Source organism: Desmodus rotundus, chromosome 2, assembly GCF_022682495.2.
Source record: "Desmodus rotundus isolate HL8 chromosome 2, HLdesRot8A.1, whole genome shotgun sequence".
NCBI classification, from domain to species: Eukaryota; Metazoa; Chordata; class Mammalia; order Chiroptera; family Phyllostomidae; genus Desmodus; species Desmodus rotundus.
Window position 1 is genome coordinate 63,286,961 of NC_071388.1, and position 22,661 is coordinate 63,309,621.

General features: G+C 35.4%; 1 protein-coding gene across 12 annotated transcripts in view; it reads left to right on the forward strand.

The window, feature by feature from the left end:
• ROBO2 (roundabout guidance receptor 2) overlaps positions 1-22,661 on the forward strand; it is a 1,283,870-nt gene that overhangs the window by 1,134,427 nt on the left and 126,782 nt on the right. For all 12 annotated transcript variants that reach the window (XM_071220606.1, XM_071220604.1, XM_071220607.1 and 9 more), the window contains exons 5-6: positions 1,276-1,414; positions 21,520-21,647. In XM_071220606.1, the coding sequence (XP_071076707.1) occupies positions 1,276-1,414; positions 21,520-21,647 (267 nt within the window). The remainder of the gene's footprint in view (positions 1-1,275; positions 1,415-21,519; positions 21,648-22,661) is intronic.

A 22,661-nucleotide genomic window follows, 5' to 3' on the forward strand; every position in this document is an offset into this window, starting at 1 on the left:
ATGGACACTTGGGCTGCTTCCATATCTTGGCGATTGTAACTAACACTGCAAAGAACATAGAAGTGTTTATATTATTTCAAATTAGTGTTTTGGGTTCGTTTGCATATATTCCCAAAAGTGGGATCACTGGGTCAAAAGGCGAAAATTTAATTTTGGTGGCTATCTCCACACTGCTTTCCACAGTGGCTGCTTCAATCTGCATTCCCACCAAGAGTGCAAAATGCTTCCCCTTTCTCCACATCCTCGCCAGCACTTGTTGTGTATTGTTTTATTGAGGGTAATTTAAATTATCATAATTTGACAATTATCAAAAAGGGAAGAAACTAAATAAGGAATTGAAGTGTTCAGAAAAATGTAAACTACTTTTTGTTTTGTATTTTTCTACATGTTAAGATTCTAATGGACAGATATTATTTCTTCCTAGCTTTCTGTAGAGTAGTGCTAGAATGCAGATTAATAATGCTAGGTACAAATTAACAACAAAGGAATAAAGGACAGAAACACTGAAACGGAATACTAGAGAAATAAACGTAAAGATTAAGGGAAGAAAAAAACATAGGCAAACACTGGGACCACTTAGGAGAAGATAATTGGAAGTGGCCTTAGAAAAGTATATGTGACAGTAAGTAGTTTAAAATAATTTAAAATGATTGCTTTTTTATTTAAGATATGAATCATTTCGACAGTTTTGTTTTTATTTAAGAAAAACAGAAATCACATAGACAGCTTTCCATACATGAAATGAGAACATTCATGGAAGTATTGGATCCTTTTCAAATGATAGCCTACATGGGGACATTTAAATAACGCTTATGTGCAGAAGCACAACTCTTGGTTTTCTCTAACATTCCTAATGGAATATTAATGTGTTTCCTTTTTGATATTTTACATTAGTTTCAGCTTTTAGCTTTTCCATTTTGAAGCATTGTAGTAGATTAAAATAATCATTTTTACATTTTTCCTCATTGCTGTGGAATTCAGTGTTTAGATTTTTTATGATAGGATCTACATGATTTAGCTTAATAATATACTGAAGAATCAATTTAATATTTTCCTCAAAAGTTTCTATAGTTTTATATATATGCCATAGCTATTTCTATGTTTCAAAATATTTTATTAAATTTAATTACATGTTACTTGCAAGTTCTTTTCAAGATATAGCTGAGATAAAGTTAAGTACCTATGTACCAAACGTAAACCACAATTTTCCTATGCTTTTTCCATGGTGTACTTAAAACATGCATGATATTTATTTTACTTTTTTTTCTTCCTAAGAACGACCCACATTTCTCAGGAGGCCAATTAACCAGGTGGTGCTGGAGGAAGAAGCTGTAGAATTTCGTTGTCAAGTCCAGGGAGACCCTCAGCCAACTGTGCGGTGGAAGAAGGATGATGCAGACTTGCCAAGAGGAAGGTAAGAACATCACATAAACGGAGATGTGTTAGATAATCAGTGAATAATCAGGAAAGGAAAAACAGCCTCAACTGTACCACAAACTCTCTTATATCTTGGTGCATAATTTTCACATATGTGATTTTTGCATGTGTGAGCTACATAGTTGCTGTTTTATATGCTGAAGTCTTCCAGGCCCTGATATCACTCTTAACTGAATTTTCCCATAAGTGCCTGATCCTCCACTTCATCGAGTATCCCCGAATCTCCAAATTCCTCAGACGCTTTCTTTTTCATGACCCCTTACAGGGTCAGCCATTCTATTGCTGCTCAGTACTTGCCTACCCATTCCAGTTGCCTCCTGCGACTACTGCCTGCTGCCATGATGTTGTAGCCCACACTGGGCATGCCTGCCTTCCTTTACTGCCCCGAGCATCACTAACGTAAGGCTGCGGATGGCAGCTGACTAGAGGGTCTGGAGTAAGGGAGAGATCTTGTTCAACACAATCCTGAAAAGGCAGCAAGCCGCTGAGTTAACATCACTATCCTCATAAGAAATTTCTCACTGAGGGACTTCTGTGTCACTTCCTCACTTGCTGTATCTTCATGGAGAATATCTCCTCCATCTCTTTTCTCTTGTTCTTTCACCAGACCCCCCAAACCAGTCTATCAACTCTCTAGGGAAGTCCAAAAATGCTTGTCATCATTGATAAAAACAAATTTAAAATTTTTTGTCTAAATGTTTCCAAGACCTTGCCCTTTATGATCAAATAAATCATTCAAGTGTTTGCTTCTTCTATATAATGAGCAAGTCTAGTTTTAAGATTTGTTTTGCCTTCCTCGTAGACCTAGGTTCTGATACTACAGCCATCACATCTACTATAATCATAAAATTTCACTTTCTGCTTTTTTTCTATTTTGTTCCTAAAAAAAGAAATTAGTTTTCATTCAACTGACTGAAATTAAACATGCTTTCAAAGAAGTCATTTGCCTTTTATGTGCTTTCACTGACACTGCTGTCAATTCCTGAATTTATAACTTCATTTCAATATCTCGGTTTTATATATCCCTAGGTCTATGACACTATACTTTCTAAACAAATATAATCAGCAGCAGCTTCACATTGACCAAACATTTTAAAGTAGTAAGTTAGACGTTCTTTGCAAACTATAGGAAGGTAAGTGAAAATTTTAATCTGTTAATTATTCAGCCTAACTAGTAGGGCAAGTTGCTTCTGTGTTTCTTTTGTCACTTTGCTATCAAACATCTAATTTTAAAGGACAGTTATTGGGAAAAGTTTGTGAATGTGAGGCTCCTTGAGTCTTCTCGGTGGAGAAGCAGGTTAGAAAGTAGTAAGTAGTGAGCCTTGGCAGGGTAGTTCAATTGGTTGGAGCATTGTCCCAATGTGCCAGGGTTGCAGGTTTGATCCCTGGTCAGGACACATATAAGAATCAAGCAATGAATGCACAATGGTGGAACAGTAAATTTCTCTCTCTCTCTTTCTTGCTCTCTCTCTCTCCCTCATCAATAGATAAAAGAAAAAAGTTTCAAGTAATAAGAATTTGTAGAGTTGAGTTGCTGATATTCATCCTCTCTTTATAATCAGTACTTTTCCTCATATTTGAGAGCACTTAATATATAATTTTTAAATGATGATGTGTTATAAGATTTAGAATTAAGAGATTAATTAGATAACAAAATTTGGTGTAAATATAGGTCAGTTTTTAATTACTTGAAGTAAATAGCCTTATTAAAAATAACCAACCAAACATCAACAAAAATCCCCTCACTTTGGAATAATTCTGGATTTGTAGAAAAGTTACAAAGATCATACAGATAATTCCTATATACCCTATACCTAGTTTCTCCAATTGTTAACATTTTTCATTGCTACGAAACTCTTCTCATTCTAGTGAACAAATGCTAATATGTAATATGTATTTTTTAATATTGTTTTGGTTTTACCAGTTTTTTTCCATTAATGTCTTATTTCTACTCCAGGATTCTGTCAAGGGTATTTAATTAGTTGGATATCATCGGGTATTGCATTTAGTTGGCATGTGCCCCAGTCCTCTCTGGCCTAGGACAGGTTCTCAGCATTTCCTTGTCGATATGACCTTGGTAGTCAGTCCTCCAGCCTCCTGGCCGGGTATCCCCAAAGTGGGGTTTGCCTAGTGCTCTCTCATGACTAGACTGGGTTTGTGGGGCTTTGGGAAGAAAGCCACAGAGAATGCCTTTTTCATCACTTGATATCAAAGGTTACATGACATGGAGGGTTGTATGATATCCACGTGGTGATCTTGCAATTTTTAATTCTTAAACAATATCCAATTGACAAAATCTTCAAAAATAAGAAGTGTAAGAGTATATTGCATTTTAATGGGCCCGTGTCTTTAAATTAAGCTAACCTAAAACTTAATCAGTTTGGTTTGTTCCTGTATTGCCCTAAGTCAGCGATTTTCAACCAGTGTGCTACAGTGAGTTTTAAAACATGTGGTACCTGACTATGCAACCAGGAGCACTGACCGCTTTTCCCTTAGACTGTCAAGTAAAAAAATGACAACAGCCAGTACAACAATAGCCGTCCAGTGTGAATGAATCAAAATTATACCTATTTTTGTCATATTGGCAAAACAATGTTGTTTGGTATGCCACAGAATTTTAATATTTAGTTGATGCGTGCCGTGAGATGGAAAAAAAGGTTGAAAATCACTGCTCTAGGTGTTAGGTCACGAACCTGACAACTTTAGTTGCAGCAATACTCTCCAAATCTTGACAAGTCCATTTGCTATAAAGTTCAAATAATACATACAAATCAAACAAAGGCATTAAAACTACGTGTCTAGAATGTGTGAAATATAGTCCTCCAAAGATAAGGTTGAAGCTAAGAAATCTTACCCCTGCTAACCTCCCTGAGAACATTTTTATATGTTCAGCCTCCCGATCCTTCTGTTCCTGGTGTGGGAGTACTGCAGTGCCTTGTGTGACCAGCTAAATATTTTTAAAGTAATAACCAAATGGAAATGCTGTGTAAGCTTTAAATTGTATGTTAGAAAGGCTTAAAGCAAGGATCAGTGAAATATAGAAATTGAGGTCAGTATTTTTATCATGATAGATGGCATGTACTTTTTCTTGAATTCTCAATCTTTAAATGGTATTTCAAAGAAGCTTATTCATTCTTACATTTGGTGCATTAGCATAATCTTCACTTATACATAGTGAGGGAGAAAGAGAGCTCTTTACTTGGTGAGGAATAACAGATATGACTTTTAACCAACCATAGCCTAAATAAACAACATCGATTCTATTACATGATTTTAGGTCTCAGACCAGGGAGATAGCCATTGTTCTTGTGTGAGCAATTGTGAGGAGTGGTGTGGAGGATGGCTTTTCTTTGGCGTCACATTTAATGTAATTTGAATGAGGTTTGTGTAGCGGTTCACGCTTAACACATTTATAGTAAAGCTTTGTAGGGCAGCTGCATAGCCTGTAATTACCATGTAAGTAATATATGACTATTTTTCTTTTGGAGACAAGAAAGCTTTTCAATTCAAGTTTAAATGTATGAAATGCTGTGATAGCTATTTAAACCTTCAACACAGAAGTTATCTGTGCCAACCTTTCAGTAACCAGAGATGAATTAAGGAGTATTTTTTCCTTTCCCATAAAAATATACTTTTAGGTAGTACCTACATGCCTCTTTCTTTGATTTAGCCTTAAGCTCCTACCCTTTCTCAGTAACCATCTTTAATGAAATTAATGAAACAACATACCTTTCCTGAGTAGTATTAAGGGCATTTGAAAAATTGTTTTCTTATCCTTGCCTGAGGACATTTTTTCACTGCTTTTTAGAGGGAGAGAAAGGGAGAGAAAAATACAATGATGTGAGAGACATCAACTGGTTCCCTCCCATATGCCCCCAGACTGGGCATCACACCTGCAACCTACACATGTGCCCTCACTGGGAATCAAACCCGCAACCTTTTGAGATGATGCTCCAACCAACTGAGCCACACCAGCTAGGGCAATACAGTTTTTGATTAGATGAATGTTTTGGAAAGATGGGAAAAGTATTAGTTTCCAAGACTAACAATAACCCTGATGACCAACCAGGAAAATTTATTATATCTTTGGACATTTTCCATATCACAAAGGGACAAAACAGCAAGGAGACTTCATTTCTTATATACTACCATTAAAATATTAACTGCTTGCAAAAACTTCTAAGATACTATTGTTTCACAGTTGAAGATTTCAGAAAGAGTTTTTTTTTCCTTTTTTTAAAGACTGTGTCAAGTATCAGTATCTTTTTTCCAGAGTGTCTCATTATATATGTGCTCAAATAAATCAACACTGACTTATCTCGGTAAAAAGGATTATACACCAATATGAAAATAAGCTGTGGCTGGTGTGACTCAGTGGATTGAGCGCCAGCCTGTGAACCAAAGGTTTGTTGGTTCGATTCCCAGTCAGGACACACGCCTAGTTTGGGGGCCAGGTCCCCAGTAGGGGGCACGTGAGAGGCAACCAAACATTGATGTTTCCCTTTTTTTTCTCCCTCCCTTCCCCTCTCTCTAAAAATAAATAATAAAACTCTTTTTTTTTTTAAGTAAGTAGAGGGGACAAAATGAGGAGATAAGGGGAATTACCTTTTAGAGTTCATAATGATTATGTTTTTTAGAAGTATATTTTTTTCTTAAAGCATAGTTTAAACTATAAAAATATACTTTTGCATTTACTAACATTCATTACTATGTTTGTAAAGTTCATTGCTAGTTTGTGGAAAAAAATCCTTTTAAACAAAGTAAATAGTAAATATGCTGTTATTAAATGTAACCAGATTTGATGATGTAGGAAAATATTTACATACTCAGTACATTTAAGAAAATCGAAACTGAGGTAACCCTTGTTTCTTCTTTGGGTGCCACAGTTTTCTTTCTCAAGCAAACCGAGAGCTTTTTGCTGATTAATATAATTAATACTTTTATGATAAAGTGCCTTCAACATATCTTTTCAGAAAGTGTTTCATCTGGTAGAAGTTGCCAGCATTTAAAATAACTGGCTCAATATACCACCTTCGTCCATTTCCCATGATAACATAGGGATCTTTTATGTTATCACTACACCAAAATTTTAAAAAATCCATACTTATACATACATACTGAAGTGCTGTGAAAAATATTATATCATATTAATATAAAAGGAATAGAATATAATAAAATTACAACCAAATAAATAAAATAAAATTGAAATATAGCAATACTATAATATTCTTTTCAACCTATTATTAGGGTAGAGAAGAAAAATATCCCTTCTCAGAATTTCTATAAGTAGAGTGATTAATATAATTGCAGTTTCTTATCTAGGCTTATTAGTACAATTTGCATTTTCCCTAATTATTAGCAGTTTTTTAAAAGTCTGTAAACAGGGGATCTAACATACTCCATCAATCATGTAAGTATTGGTATATTATGATTAGTTAGCTCTATGGTATTTCTTATTTTATTTAATTTCTAAACTAACTCTAAAGTGACACTAACTTCCTTAATAAGGATCTAGAGCACAGAAAGGCATATTCATAACAGCTTGTCAGGGAAGACAGGAAATACAATGTGCCATTTACATTCCTACATGTGCCTTTAAACTCTAAATGCAGTTGATGGCTTATCCATAGTGAATATAATTCATGAATATTTCATAAAAATAGAAGAGAGACTAGAGAATAAGAGTTTCAAGATATATAGTGTAAAATTCTATCAATTTTCCTGAGCCCACTGATAAATTCCTTTTTCAAAAGTGCAAGTCTATTTTAAGAGAGACATTTTAGAGTTCTTAGTTCCATAAATGTGAGATTCAGCTAAATACATGATTCCTTAAGAAAAGGAACTGAATAGAACCACTTATAATTCCCCTTTTTTACACTAAATGGCCTTTTCCACTTAGCCCTGGAAAACGTTCTTGTGTTAATTGATTGGAGGCTCCATTGTTTAGAGCGTGTGCTTCTGGGATGCAGACATGCTGAACAGCGCTCCGTCACCCTGCTGAGGAGATAGGCCTTCTTCACATACAGTGTGGGCTTCAAGGACATGTGGTAATTTGGACTCCTGATAAATAACCACGCTGATTAGGTTGACTGGTCAAGATTGGTCAATTAAAATGGCTTTTGAAAAGCAGGAAAAAATCGAGAGCAGAAGAAAAGCAATACACACACACACACACACACACACACACACACACACACCATTGTGTGTGACACCTGAAAAGTGGACCAGTCCCTAAGATTCACAAATATAAAGAAAAGTGTAAGTGAATATTCCATGATTTTTCAGCTATACAGACGTCTTAGCCATTTCTGTCTGGAAAAAAAATAGGACTGCATTGACAATTACCGTGAGATTTTTACATAAAGCAGCCAGTAGCAAAAAGAATATTTAGGCCATTGTCAGGAATGTTAGACATTAGGCTTGTTTTGACACTTTTTGATTATTTAACCTTTTAGTTACACTCCCATGTTCTGGAAATGATGTTTGACAGATTTCTCTACCACTAGCTAGGAGTGTGACCTCGAAGAAGCTGTTTATGCTCTTTGTATTTTACATCCTGTCGATATGGACCAGCGACGCGACAGGACTGACGACAGACTGATGATTAACCTGTGCTTTGACTCAGTCATACAGGGTGAATAACTATGCCATCCATTCTAACTCAAAGTGTTATTAAAATGGTATAACTAATTCGGAGCACCGTAAACACCATGCAGTGGACGCACAAACCAGGTGTTCCGTTCCAGTATTACGAATTTAACTGACTGGTGGCATTTATTAGTAATATATGTAACTACGAGGAAAAACATACTTAAGGCTGAAAATATAGACTGCACGATTTTATGGATACTCTTTTATTTTTTGGCCAATTGATTTCCAAAGAAATACATATAATATTATTGATTTAATAAATAATACCTTTTGTTTTTAAATCACCTAGATTCATTTATAAATTTTACTGCCAGTTTGCCAAGCCTGGGAGTCGCCACCCATTTTTCTACCTCTGGGGGGTTGTACGTGGTCCAGATATTGTATCCCAGTCCCAGCTCAATAAAACGTCTGGGCTGGGACTTTCAAATTTCACACTTATACTGTGTTGTTTGTCTGCTGGTAATAAGAAAATCACCACTTTTATAGGAAGATAATGCAATGATAAAGGTACATGCTTTTGGAGGATTTACTATTTGCCATGCACACTTCCAAATACTTCCTGTGTACATTCATTTCATTATTTTAAAGAACAGTGTTCCAGCATAATATTAGTCTCCTTTAAGGAATATGGTAACAGAAGCTTAAATAAGTTTCCAAAGACACATATTAATACATTTTAGGGCCAGGACTTGATAGAATCTGTCCAGCATGAAATCTGCATTTGAAACTAATGGGCTTCCTAATTATGTGCTTATTATTTATATGCTTGAGCCACTCACAAAGTTTATATTTTGGATAAAAATTTATATCATCAGTAAGAAACACTACTATATGAATTACTTTCTGGGAATACTATTATAGCATTACTGTTAAGAGTAATCTTTAGACCGATTTCATAAGCCACACATAAAATGTCTTGATATTTTGAAAATCTAAAGTTGGATCATCAGGTCAAGGTTACTGCCTTGGAGGCTGGAGATATAGATTTTGTTTACAAACAGGATTAATTAGCAACTTTTAGAGGGATGCCAAAATGGCACTTTTTCTGTGTTTTCATCAAATAGGTGCTAATAGTTGCTGTTAACACAAAACTAATTGCCACCTACCTTGGGGAGTGCAAGTTGCCTTGTCCTGTGACTACACTGGCCCATCTGTTGAGAATCTCAGCTCAGGAACAATGCAGGGACTGGCATCCAATTTGGGCTCTGGCCAGTGGTCAACTAACAAGCTGAGACACACTTGGAATATGAAATGATTGAAGTCAAAGATGCTTTGCTGTCCATTAACTGGCAGCTCTTGAGTTGTGTGAGAGCAAAGCCAAGACCAGGTGCCAGTCTGCAGAGCAAAAGGATCGGCCTGAGTGCCACCTGTCATTGGCATGTGGGTGTTGTCCCACACAGGAGCCACAGCAGATGTGCTGCTTCCATCACAGCTTGACATGTTACAAGTTAGAGGTTGGGACTAGGGCAACATTTTACCTCTTACCCCAAACTGTAGGACAATCCAAAGGCTTCCGAGGAGATAGTCCTCATGGTACTCCCTAACCCACAGGTGAATGTACTGGATATTTACCATTGAAGACACTCTGGTATCTGGGTTTTTAACCTTGACTGCAAACAAAATGTAAAAAGGAAAAAGTTATTTAATTGACTATATTAACCCAAATCCTTGCCTTCACAAGACATTTTGTGGTTAGAATCAGTTAGATAATTTTCGATCACCCTTAAGATATATTTCTGATTGGTTTTGTTGTTGCTGTTATACTCATTAAGTTGAATTGTAATGTGGGGCTGCAAGATAAATTAGAATTGAGGAGATCAGCGTTCTTACCCCAGCTCTGCCAAAATTCACCGTGTTATTTTAAGCAATTTACATGTTGAAGTAGCAGAGTCCACATCTGCAGAGTATGTGAGTTGGATTGGATGGTTTCTGTGGTCCCTTTAAATTATAAAATGGTATGATTGTATGAACTGTAACAACTTAATTTAAAAAGTATGATAATACATTTTTATAGGAGTAAGAATAAAAACAGCAAGTGGATGTACCTAAAAAGGACAAATGAAATTACACATAAGCCCATTCCTAATGGCAATTACTTTTTATGTTTTCCATATAGTTTGTCAGATATATACAGGCATATATTTTTATTCAGAAAAAATTTTGACCCTGACTGCTTATCTAGGTTTTCATAGCAACAGTCTAGTACCAATTCAGAAGAGCTGTTTTTATTGCATTTGCCTTTTCTATAAATATAATATTAGTAAATTATACTTACATAGTGCTTGCCCTATACCAGAAATGTTCTAGGCATTAATATATTAATCCTTAGGAAACCCCTGTGATGTAAGCACTATTATTATTCTTGTATTATAAGTGAGAAAAATAAGAGAGGAAGAGAGGAAGTGTGGCAAAGTCTGACTCCCTAGTCTATGCATTTAAATATCGCCCATGTTGCTGGTGGGGGCCGCTCTTCTCCAGTCTCCGCTTGGGCCTGAAGATAGGAACAGACAACTCAGTAAAGACTCGCTTACCTATGTTACTTCTGTCAGACACTCACAAAATGCATCTGTGTAATGAAGTGCACATTAAAGATTCTATAGCGTTCATTGTAATAACACTATTCAGCCATGTATAAATTTTATATCATATATAAATAAGTTTGCATGTTTTAAAAAATTAGGATAAACTAGTATTATTTTCCACTGTGCATTACAATAATTTTTAAAACAAGTCTATCTTTATCCTTATAGAATATTTTAACTTAATATATTCATGTGTTTTTCTTCCTAATGATGAATCTGGAAATAAAAATCAAGTCACTGGAAACATGTCAAAAGCTAAAGAAATGCTTCCTGAGAGAATGTAATAGTATGAGTGTATAAATCTAGAACTGTGAATTTTTTTAGGCATGATAATTAAATTTATCCTTTTTATATTGGCAGAGTTAAATTTACTGAGTGTTATTTTTTTATTTTCTTGATATTATCAATAATTCTATGGACAGTTATGACTTGGTAGGCAGGACTGAGTTCCAAGCTTCATATTTGCTACCAATGTAGTAGTATATTCTTGTTATTATTGTTGTTATTTCTTATAATGGTCTCTCTGGAAAAGTTGCCGCTCAACCCAGCTATTTGACTCAACTGGTATGAATGGAAAAAGAAAGGAAAAGAAAATAGAGAATAACTTGAGATGTGGTGTAACAATGACAGGATGGATGAGGGTTATATCTTAGTGAGTGTGGGAAGGAGATGCAATTGTCAAAGATAAGAGAAAGGAGAACAAATGCTCTCCAAGTATTACAAGAATACACTCCACACAGTAGAATCAATTATCGGTAAAATTACCTTAGTTGTTACATAAAATCAGTTCATTGGAACTTCATTTTAAAGGGACATATTTAGACATTGGGGGATTGCTGCTGGGGCGCAGGGGAACTTTGCCCAGAAATTGAAGGACAATACTGGAAGTCCCTTCTGAGAAGGTGAATCCTTGTGTGGATCGATAGGAGAGACCTGTGACAAGATCTCATGGTAGAAATGTTGCCAATCATTCTTATGAGCAGGACTACTACAGTCACAAAAGTTACTATAATAGCTTTTCAACCCCCCAATTATTACATAATTTGTAGCAAGATGTCACTTCTCTCAAATGAATAATAAAAGTCTCCAATGTAGACTAATGAAATATATTTCAATGATTACTTCAAAAATAATTATACATATTCACCGAACATTTCTATGTGTTGATTTTGCAACAAATTTTTAAAAAGATGAGTTTGTTCTTACGTATTTTAGTAGAGGGTATGAGATACATATACCACTAATTATTAAGTAAAGCAAACTATATTAAAACTATGATATATAAGGCTCTTCGGAGTTTTAGAAAATGAAGCACCTGTAGTTTCATGTGACACCGGAGATGGATTCGGAAAGGAGACTAGAGTTCCCATAAGTGGAACTGCAGAGAAGACTATTTCAAGGGATGGAAGCAAGAGGAAACATCGGTGGTGGTAGACATGTAGGCCAGCAGCTGGTGGTTCAGTTTGCCTCAGCGTGCTGGAGTGGCCCGTAAGGCCCACAAGGTTAGTTGAGGCTTTATTATGACAGCCTTTAGGGCCAAGTAATTTGTTTATGCTGAACACACTATGAAATATGAATTCATAGAAGCTCATTGAGTAGAAATGTATCTTTGTCTTTATGTTTAGAAAATTCACCTTCCTATTTATCTATAGGGTAGCTTGGAGTAGAGAAAGTTTGTGAGTAGCCGTAGTAGGAAGTTGTTTAAAAAGGTAGTTAGGGAATTATATTGGGATATTTCCTGCGAATACACAATCATGTCTAATAATGTAAGTGGCAGTGCAATGAAAAGCTTTATTTTTAGTTGGAAATTAATTGTATGTCAGGGTTTATGGGAAAAGAGAGGTTAAGAATAATATCAAGGTTTATAACTTGAGTGCCTGGATGAAAGGTATTGTATTTCATAAGGAGAGAAATAAAAGATTAGCTTAATCTAATCATTTTTATCATATAATAATATCATATGTCACTAAATCCAAGTTAGAATTGTGTGTGAGATTCTACTGTACCTGTGCTCATTGTTGAGGAGGAAAAAATGGCAAATCAACTGTGATATGCCATCTATTGAAAAGGATTTCTAATTTCAGAGATGTTAAAATATGAACAATGTATATCTTAAAATTGATTAATTATGGGAGTAATAGCTAAGGCTCATAGTGCTTCACATGCAGGTAACAGATTTAATCTTCACAATTGCCTTATGAAGTAGTTATTATTACAATTCTTATTTTACAAATAAGGAATCTGAGGGGCAAATTAGTGGCAGAGGGAGATTTGAACCCAAACACTCCAGCCCTAAAGTCCACTCTGTTAACTACTACACTGAAATAATTCGTTTTTAAAGGATATCATCTTAAAATAATAACAAAACTAACATTCTTGAGAGCCCACTGGTTTCATACCAGGTATTTACATAGTTTATAATTAATCTTTTCAACAACCTCGACGAGTGAATCCCTTCTTTAGCACAGGAGGAAACCAATGCTTAGAGACAATGAGCAACATGCTTAAGGTCCCAGGACCCATGGCTAGCAAAGCTGGATTCAAACACTGGGTCTCTCTGACATGAAGAGCCGAGGTTCATTTCTCATTTTGGTCCTGGAAAACCCTTCATTCCCTGTTTTACTTTATAGCCTTTGGCTGTTTTGTTTTGTTTTGTATTTCCATGTAACTAAGAGAAAATAGTGCTAATCTCATCATTATTGAATTATTTATTTCTGTCTCCTCAACAAGCTTTAGCCATATTTATCTTTAACCTCAAATATCCAGCACTATATCTGGAATGCGGTGCTCACCAGGATATGTATTTAGGGCATCGGTTCTCATCTGGGGCTAATTTTGCTTCTCCCACTCTCAGCAATGGCTGGAGACATTTTCTGTTGCCACCTTTGGGGAATGGGTACCGCTGTCAGCTAGTGGGGAGAGGCTAAGAATGGTGCTAAACACCCTAATATACACAGGACAACTTCCACAGCAAATAATAATCTGATCCCAAGTATCAACAGCACTGAGGTTGAGAAACCTTTATTTAGCAGAAAAGATAAACTTGGGCATACTTACCTGAATGCTATTTGATATAATTTTTATTTTAGTTTTTAATGTTAGGGCAAAAATAATATACTGTCATTCAAAAAAATCCAGACTTCAAAGGTCTTTATTATTATTATTATCCCGCTAACTGTGAAGGTATACCAGTGAGATGGACAAATAATGTCATGGTTGGACATGACATAATTATGTCATCACTGAACGCAAGGAAAAAGCCCTTTGTTTCACTAATGACTAGAGATAAATGGGGTTTTTTTGCATAGTTCTAGAATATATGAGGCTGGGAATTTTTAAAAGTAATGCCAGATCATTACATAGCTGTCAAATTGATAAAACTAGTTAAGAGTTGCCTAATCAGAGAAGTGCCTGAACATCCCTTTCCAGGTAGACCTACCAACTACAAGTTGTGTGGCACCCTTAATGACAAGCGCCCTTATGTAGCTGTGTTGACTTTCTAAATTATTCCATAAGCACATTTCATGAGGAGGTTTCTGTGGGCGGAAGGAAAAGGAGAGAGCCTTTTGAATCTTTCATAGCACTATCCAGACCAAACATCCCTCTGATAATGCAGAATCCACTCCCGACCCCAATAACTCAGCGAGTGCTGGCCTTCAGCACCAGTGAAGGAGACTTCGTGAAGTTTGTCCAGCAAAGACCACAAGTCCACGAAGTAGCTGGCACGTCCCAAAATCCCTAACTGCAGTGCTTACTGCACAGAGTTCCTTCCTCATGCAGAGGAGTACGAGAAGAATGGAAGCTGCCTGTCAGAAAACATCTGGTCTCAGCTGTGAGTTCTGTGGATTCTCGTAGGTTTAATCCCAAAGGCCTTTCCTAAAAGGAATAAAAGTTAAGATTAACTTCTAACTAAATGCACAACTGTAAGATATATTCATTTTTCCAAATGTGATGTTGCAATTCCTCATCCTATTGTAAAAACAACTTTTCTTAAACTAATTTAAGCCAATAAAATAATTATTTCTAAATTAAAGATAATTTAACATGTCTTTGCCACTTTATTTGTTCCAACACACTCTCTTTAATTGTGATATAATTGCATTTTTATATAAATTTATATGCTGTAATTAATTAAAAAGCTTATTGAAAATAATACCTGCAATACTCTAAAAGTATTTAAAAGTAATACATCTGATTTGAATAATATATTAAATTTTAGTAGAGAATTATTACAAGAATAGTTGCATATTAAGGATGGCAATGAAAATGATTAAATATACCTTTCTGATTATAAACCAAAGGAAAATCTTAATATTTCTAGAATGGTTTGAATTTGATCTTATATGAGCAGGGAAGGAAGAAGTACTTCACGCACACACAAACACACACCTATTTAAACCTCTAAACTTTTAAGGGATTTAATTTAGTGAAAATCAGAATAACTATGGGGGAATAGTAAAAGTTCTATAAAGTTTTGAAAGAAATAATGTAATTTTCAATGATAAGTCTTTGCCCTATAATAAAATAATAATAACAACAATAACATATATATAGTGTAGTCTAAAAATAATACTCTTTATTTGCCAGGTAAATAGTAAATATCATGTCAATGATAAAAATATAAAGTTCTAATTAATATTTGATATTATTGAAGGAATATCAGTGATATATATATAATTTTTATCATATACACTTTACCTTAAAATTAGTTCTCATCTTCCATGTTTTTTATTACTTTTTTATTACTGCTGTTAGTCAAAATTGAATTTCTTCATCTAGCTAAGAGGTGTAGATGTGGTTACAAGTTTAAACCATATATATATATAAAACAAGGATATGTATGAGCAAGGTGATTCTCTTTAAGTTAGTATCTCCTTTGAAGTCTAGATTGCTCCAGGTTCTTGTGCAATATGGTGTTAATTGTGTTAATAGTCAGTAATTGGAAGAGACTGAACACAGAGAAAATGCTTTGAAATGAAAAAATGATGAGTAGAATGTACAACTTACACAAACATGGAGTCAAAGTTCAGAGAATTGAAAATAAAGTGATTCTTATTTCTCAAAGCATTCCCTGTGTTTTTAACAGCCTCTCCATTGTACAGACTTGGGATTTTCTTTGATCCTGAGAAAAAGAATATACTCTTCCTCCTCCTACATACATGTAGCCTTCATTTATTCCTTCATGAACAAATTGATCTTGACCGCCTTCTAGGCTCAATTCACAGTACTGAGCTCTGAGGATACAACTTTGAACACAAGCCTTTGTGGAGCTTAAAATCAAGAGGTGTGGACAGACACTAAACAAATTAATCCTGTGTCAGTATGAGCAGAAGTGGCTAGCTAAAGGGAGAGAGAGTTTGGGACCAGATGTGAGGACACAACACAGCAGAGATGCAGAGGCAGGAGAAAGCTTACAAATTCTGGAATATAGTTGAAGGATTGAGTGTAAGGAGATGATGGGGCAAGATGGGACTGGAGAGGCAACCAGAAGCCAGTACAGGAAGAACATACAGGCTAGATGCAGAAGTCAGGACTTCTCTCTAGAGAGCCAGTCAAGGGTAAATTGAACATTTATTAGTCTACTCTTGATATATAAAGAAGATAGTAGAGCGATATATTAATACTTGGGGTTTTGCCAGGCAAATGCAACAGAAAGGCAGTGGGATGAGAAAAGTAAGGATATTGGCAAGTGACTTATGGACCATAGAATTTAAGTAGGACAGAGAAAGAAGTGATGATGCAAGGCTGACAGAAGCAGAGGAAGAGGTTCGGTTTGTAAACAGATTAAGACAGGAGGAAACATCTGTGGTCATAGTCCCAGACATTTAATTTCAAAGGTGGAGGCATTCTGGTTGAGGGTAAGGTCTAAGATCTTAGACCTTACTGCTATGAGATAGAGGCCCACGGGAGATGGAACCAGTATCACTGGGGGAGGAGATATGATTCAAGAGAGGGGCAGTTATGGGAAATTTCAGGTGGCATTTATTGGGTAATTCCTTTATGCCAGGTTCAAGTCTCAACACTCTAAAATTATTAACTCGTTTAATGCTTAAAAGAGCCATATGGCATAGGTCCTATAAATTATTATATTTCCTAAAGAGAAAGAAATTCTAAAGTTTCTACTTGAAAACTGAATGACATGATGCCTCTTCAGTGGGATAGAATTTTGTTTTGCTTTGCTTTGTTTTATTTTCATGAGTGAGAATAAGTAACTCATTATAAAAATATCTGCTGAGTAGCTACTGTGTGTCAGGCACTGAGGAATGGCTCAGGATGGCAGAGAGTGTGCTTTCAGCTGCATGCACCCTTCCACCAACCCCCAGGAAGGGCCATATTCCCCTTAAGGCATGGACGTGAGGGTAAAAATCTGAGAAAGAGAGACAGTCAGGATGTTTTAGGAATCAGTGAGCAGGTAGTTCAAAAGGCAGATTGAAAAATTTTGTGGAAGTGACTACAAAAATTTTGTGAGAGGTTATATCAGAGACGAAATTCACTGCAGAGAAGGTGAAGAATGAGAGAAAAAGATAATAGGAGAAGATGGAAACAGGGGGTGACTAAGGATAACAGGCTGTGAACCTCACAGTTGTCCACAAATTTGTCAAGAGAATAAAGCCCTGGAGTCTCCATTGTCTGTTGTAGGTGTAGAAGATGGCAGAGACGGGGCATCCCGAAGACAGTCGCAGCCTGCAGTGATAGTAACTTGCAGGCACTTCGGTTTGGGGTGAACGGGGTGCTTTGGCCTTTCTGGGTTTCTGGGAGGGTTCAGCTGCAGTTTGGTTAAATTGTTCAAGCTGCAGAGATGGGCTGTAGTTCAAGGTGCTGGGTGTCCTGATCCCTTGGCTGTGGTCTTGGGCCTAATTACCCTGTGATCTGAAATCTGCACTTTGTTAAGTCAACTATTGTCACCCTATTGTGGATGTTTTAAAAAATATTTTTTGCTTGTTTGTTTCAGCTTTTTAGTTAGAAATTTATCCCACTCTCTCAGCTGTGCTAAAGACAGACATAGTAGAGGGGTTTTCCATCTATAAGTCAGGTAGACCTATAGCGTTAGAGGTAACAATGATAGCATTTAAGGAAAGACAAGGGAGCTTAAAGTATGTTTGAATATTTAAGGCAGAGCCAAAATGCCCTTATAGTTCAAGTTTCACTTTGGTTTTCAGTTAGAGGCTTCCAGAACAGAACAGCAAATTCTTTTTAGAGACCACCTTGCCTCTTATTATTTCCATATAAATCTAATCTTCCAAGAATTTTATTACCTTTCCTTTTTCAATGAATGTTACATTAATCTTATTTTTACAAGGATATATATCCTTTTATACTGCTCTTATATGACCTGCCCAGAATGCTTACAATCTGAAACCTGAAAGAATAGGTAAAGATTCCTTTACCCAAACGGTAAACATTAGCCTGCATTATAATTGTATATAAAAAGAAGGAAGTGACCCAAGTTGGCTATAGCGTATAGTAAACTTGACTCAAGTGTTCCTTTGCCAGCAAAATACTAAGGTCGGTAGTGCTTATTTTAAGGCCCCAGACCTCAGTTGTGATTTAAGAGCTTAACTTTAGGATACGGCTTAAATATTAAAGATTAAGAAAATATCACCTGAGATTTAGGTTGCCAAGAAGCACTTATGTGAGTTTTAATAACAAATATTGTCCGTGGAAGGATTTTGTTTGAAAAACCATGAGCAGAAAAAAGGTTTCAGGAAAATTGAGCATCTTTTCCTATTTTCAGCTCTCAAGAGTAAAAGAAGCAAAAGATTTCAATTTTCAAAAAAAGTTTATGTATTATAGAAGAGTGCCTTGATTCAAAGTTGTGTGTTGTTAAAGTGCACTTTTTTGACCAATTGACATACGTCATTACTGATGTGTAAATGGATGTGTCTGCATTTTCACTGTAATCCCGGCGGTGGCGTCTAGTAGTTGAAGGTTGTGTCTTTAATTATCGATGAATGATTTTATAAGATTAATATGTGACTTTTATCCTGAAATTATTCTTTTTAAAGCAGGCAATAAACTTCGTGACATTTAATATAAAAGTCCCATAGTTAAATTTTTATTGAATTATGGAACTATGGACTGCCCATTATTGCAACATTAATTTTCAGAAAGAGTCTAAAAGTTTTAACACAATCTTCAGCTATATGGATTGAGTGCAAGTCTTTTGAAAATTGAAAACAAACTTTTCAAGTCTCCCTAAAAAGAAAGACACATTTACTTGCGTAGACATTAAATATTTCCTGGTAAATTCATAGTTTTTACTATTGGCTAACTTAATGATTAATAAAGCAGATACGCAATAAAATTTTAAGTGCTAAGTCAAAACACTTGTTCTAGAATTGGAACCAGACATCTTAGAGCAAGAAGTAGTAGGTGATTTCAAAAACTAAAAGTGTTAAGAAAATAAATTTTCTTCCGTGAAAAACAAAGGTGCTTTAGAGATGAGAGCCGCCATTCAGGAAGTTGTATCAGTGTAGGGCTGTCACGTAATCCAGACAAGGCAAGGAGAGAGGCGGGCTTGAACTGAACATGGTAAAATTCCACTTTGTAATAAAATTTGTAGTGTATTATTTTGTCATTCTTTTCACCTTCCAAATTCTGAAGCCTTTGTGGAAGATTTGGAGAGAGAGGTCCCTAAATTAGCTGAATTATATTCACAAAAGCCAGGGAATGATGAGAAGTTTTTACCCTAGAACGTGCATCAGAGATTGCAAAGTAAGAGAAATGTATGAAATGTGATCATGTTATAAAGTTCACAGTTTTTCAAATCTCGTATGATATTTTCAAAGTGAATTTAAATTTATGGGAAATCTTTTCGAAAGAGAAAATTTCCTTAGGAGGAAGAAACAAAATAGCTTCTTTCATTTAAACTTGGAAGTGATTTTAAAATACAGTACTCTTTTTCTTAAAAAAATAATACTTTCTCTTTTGAATACTTTTAAGATTATTCATCAGATAGAAGATCACACACAAAATCTTGCATATAAGCTATTGTTTTAAGTATTACAATAAATTTATTTTGTTTTGTTTATTATTTAGTAGAACAGATGGTAATGGTTTTGACACAATTTAGTTTTCTTTTCCTTTTTTATTCCTTTGGGAAAAAAACAACACAAAACCAGAGCTTCTTTTCCCACTTTGTCACAGCTGGTTACCAATCAATCTCAATTCACGGTACAGTGATGATAGCACATGTTGTCCAGGGGCCAGATCTGATTGGGTTGCATTTTTCAGCAGCGTTTCATATCAGGGAAAAAAGGTATCTGTGTGGTGGGGGCTGTCAGCGCACGATTGTACAACTGTCATTAATCAAACCTGGCAACAATGCCTGCCTTTATACAAGGCTGAGAATGGCAGATTTCACAAGCAGAACACCGATTTCTGTAGAGATGTCCTCACCAGTGAGGTTTTTTCATCTGTTTCTTTTTTTGTCTTCTTTTTAATTAAAGTCAGGTAATACCTCATACATGCTGGTTATATATAATACTGTATATACTGTGTTTAAGAAGTGGTTTGTTTGTTTGTTTGTTTTTACCAAAGTGTGCTCTAGTTATTTAAAACTCCTTCTCAACTATTTAAAAAGGGCTTAAGCACAAATCAGGACAAAATTTAAGTCCATTAGATTGTTCAGTAAAAGAGTAATTTTAAAATGCATATATGTTAGTAAACACATTATCAACCTTCAAGGATTACATTTGCTTTTAGATTAATATTGAGCAAACTATGAATGAAATTTGTTTCTGGAGTTTTTGAAACTGAACACAAAATGCAGACACGCACACCTGCCCAGGGCACGTGCACACAAAGCAATGAGCACACACCCCAACGGGGGGGATGTATTTGCTCTGTGTTAAAAAATAAATGTACTTGCTGCAGAGATGCTGTCGTGGTCTCTCTGTAACTCACGGCAACAATCTTAGCATCTTCTATAAAATGGTGTTTGGAAATAGGCATCTTCTTTGTTGTTTATTGTTGTGAAATCATATATTAAACTCTGCTCTGAACTATAAAGAAGTATTTAAATGTAGGAAATTATTATTCATAATTTTGCATTTTACTCAGTCAATATTTGCTCTCTGGGGAAAATGAACATCTCTCCAAATACCCAATGTAATAGTGTAAAGCATCAATGAGACTATTGGGCATATACCAATTTATCCAAAATGAAATACAAGAAGTAAGGCCACATTTACTGGACCTGTGGAAATATTTAACATCTAATTGCATGTGAAATATGTAGTTTTAGGAAATAAATTGTTGTTGCAGAGAAACCATGATCCATTTGGGAAAGAGCTGAGAATGTACATTCTTGAATCACATGAAGGGATATTGGTGTTCTGAGAGTTAATTTTGCTAATTAAATAAAAATCATTGACTTTTTAACTCTTGCAAGCAATGCTTGTTTTGTCAATTTACCAACAATTAAGATAATAAATTTCTCCTTTGAATATTTGAGTTATCTTATGTTCAAGATCCTAAAAATTAAATCATTTTTGAACCCAGTGTAACTTATAAAATGACAGACTATAACTCATGAAGAAGCAAATATACACTACTTATTTATTGTCTGAGGGTTACCAAAAAGGGCTAGTAATGCATTTGATGATTTGGAAGTGGCAAAAATGATATACATATGTAAAAATAGGTAATTGATAATCAACCATCTAGAGCATCACATATAAAATTAATGATCTTATCAGCAATGCCTTCAATCTAAGCATTGCACTTTATGGCCGAATGGGGTGTGTGTGGGTGTGTGTGTTGTTTCAGGTAAAATACAGTCGAAAAATGAAGTGCTATCTAAATATAACTAAAGCTATTTAATAAAACCGATTTATATTCTACACAGGTATGACATCAAAGATGATTACACACTGAGAATTAAAAAGGCCTTGAGCACAGATGAAGGCACCTATATGTGTGTTGCTGAGAATCGGGTTGGAAAAGTGGAAGCCTCTGCTACCCTCACAGTTCGAGGTAAGAGACCTGAGATGTGTAATATGATTGAGCCAGCAGACTGGTACTTGATTAAATGGGCGAGTAAACTCACAATCGAAATAATAGATTACACTGTTTTTATTATTACATTAAGATGCCTAGATTTGTGTCTACTATATTATTCATTGAAATAAAATTATTTTCAAATTTGGGTTCAAAGGGATGATAATTGAGGCAATTAATTTTATATAATAAATAATAGCTAATATGATTTTTAAATAAATCTTAAAAATTGATATACACTGATATTTTATATTTCCATTTCTTTGAACTATTTACTGTTTTTAAATGTCACTAGTTTCAAAAGTACTTTGTTTTTCTGTTTACCAGTTTGTCATTTTATACTAGCAGAGTACTGTTTTGAAATTCTTTTTTTTGTTTCAGCATTGAAAAAGCAATTTAAAAAAAAAAAAGACTAACACTGCTTTCCAAGGTGAAAAATGGATACAAAGGAGCTCCCACATTGAGAAAATCTGATTTAGAGAGTGATTTGTGAAGTTCATTGGCCTTAAATAATTGAAATAGTCAGTGCTTCTCCTGTAATAACTTTCACTTTCTGGGTGTCATGCACTTTCTCAGTCATGGAATACTGTTCGTTTATAGACTCCCTGGAATTGCTTCTAAGTGAAAGAAAGCATTATTTAACCCTGCAGCGAGCTAGAATGAATAAACTCCGTTCCTGGTGGTGCCCGCGATGTACAGGAGTAAATTACGTAGCCCAAGGTACCAAGCAGTACCATCCAGACAGCCACACTTAAGTCTAGCCAAATAGACTCTAACCATGGCTTGTTTACTCTATCAGAGAACTTCAAACAGAAACAGGCCAGCGCATCCCCTGCTCTGTCTTTCAACCTTTCTTCCACTACCCTAACTGATGCCTCCTCCGCTCAGCCTTTCTGATAAGGAGGTTAGGTGCTTGGTTTCATCCAGATCTCAGTTACAGCTCACCCTGATCAGCTTTGCTCCTGGAAGTTTTCATAGGATTAAGAGAAA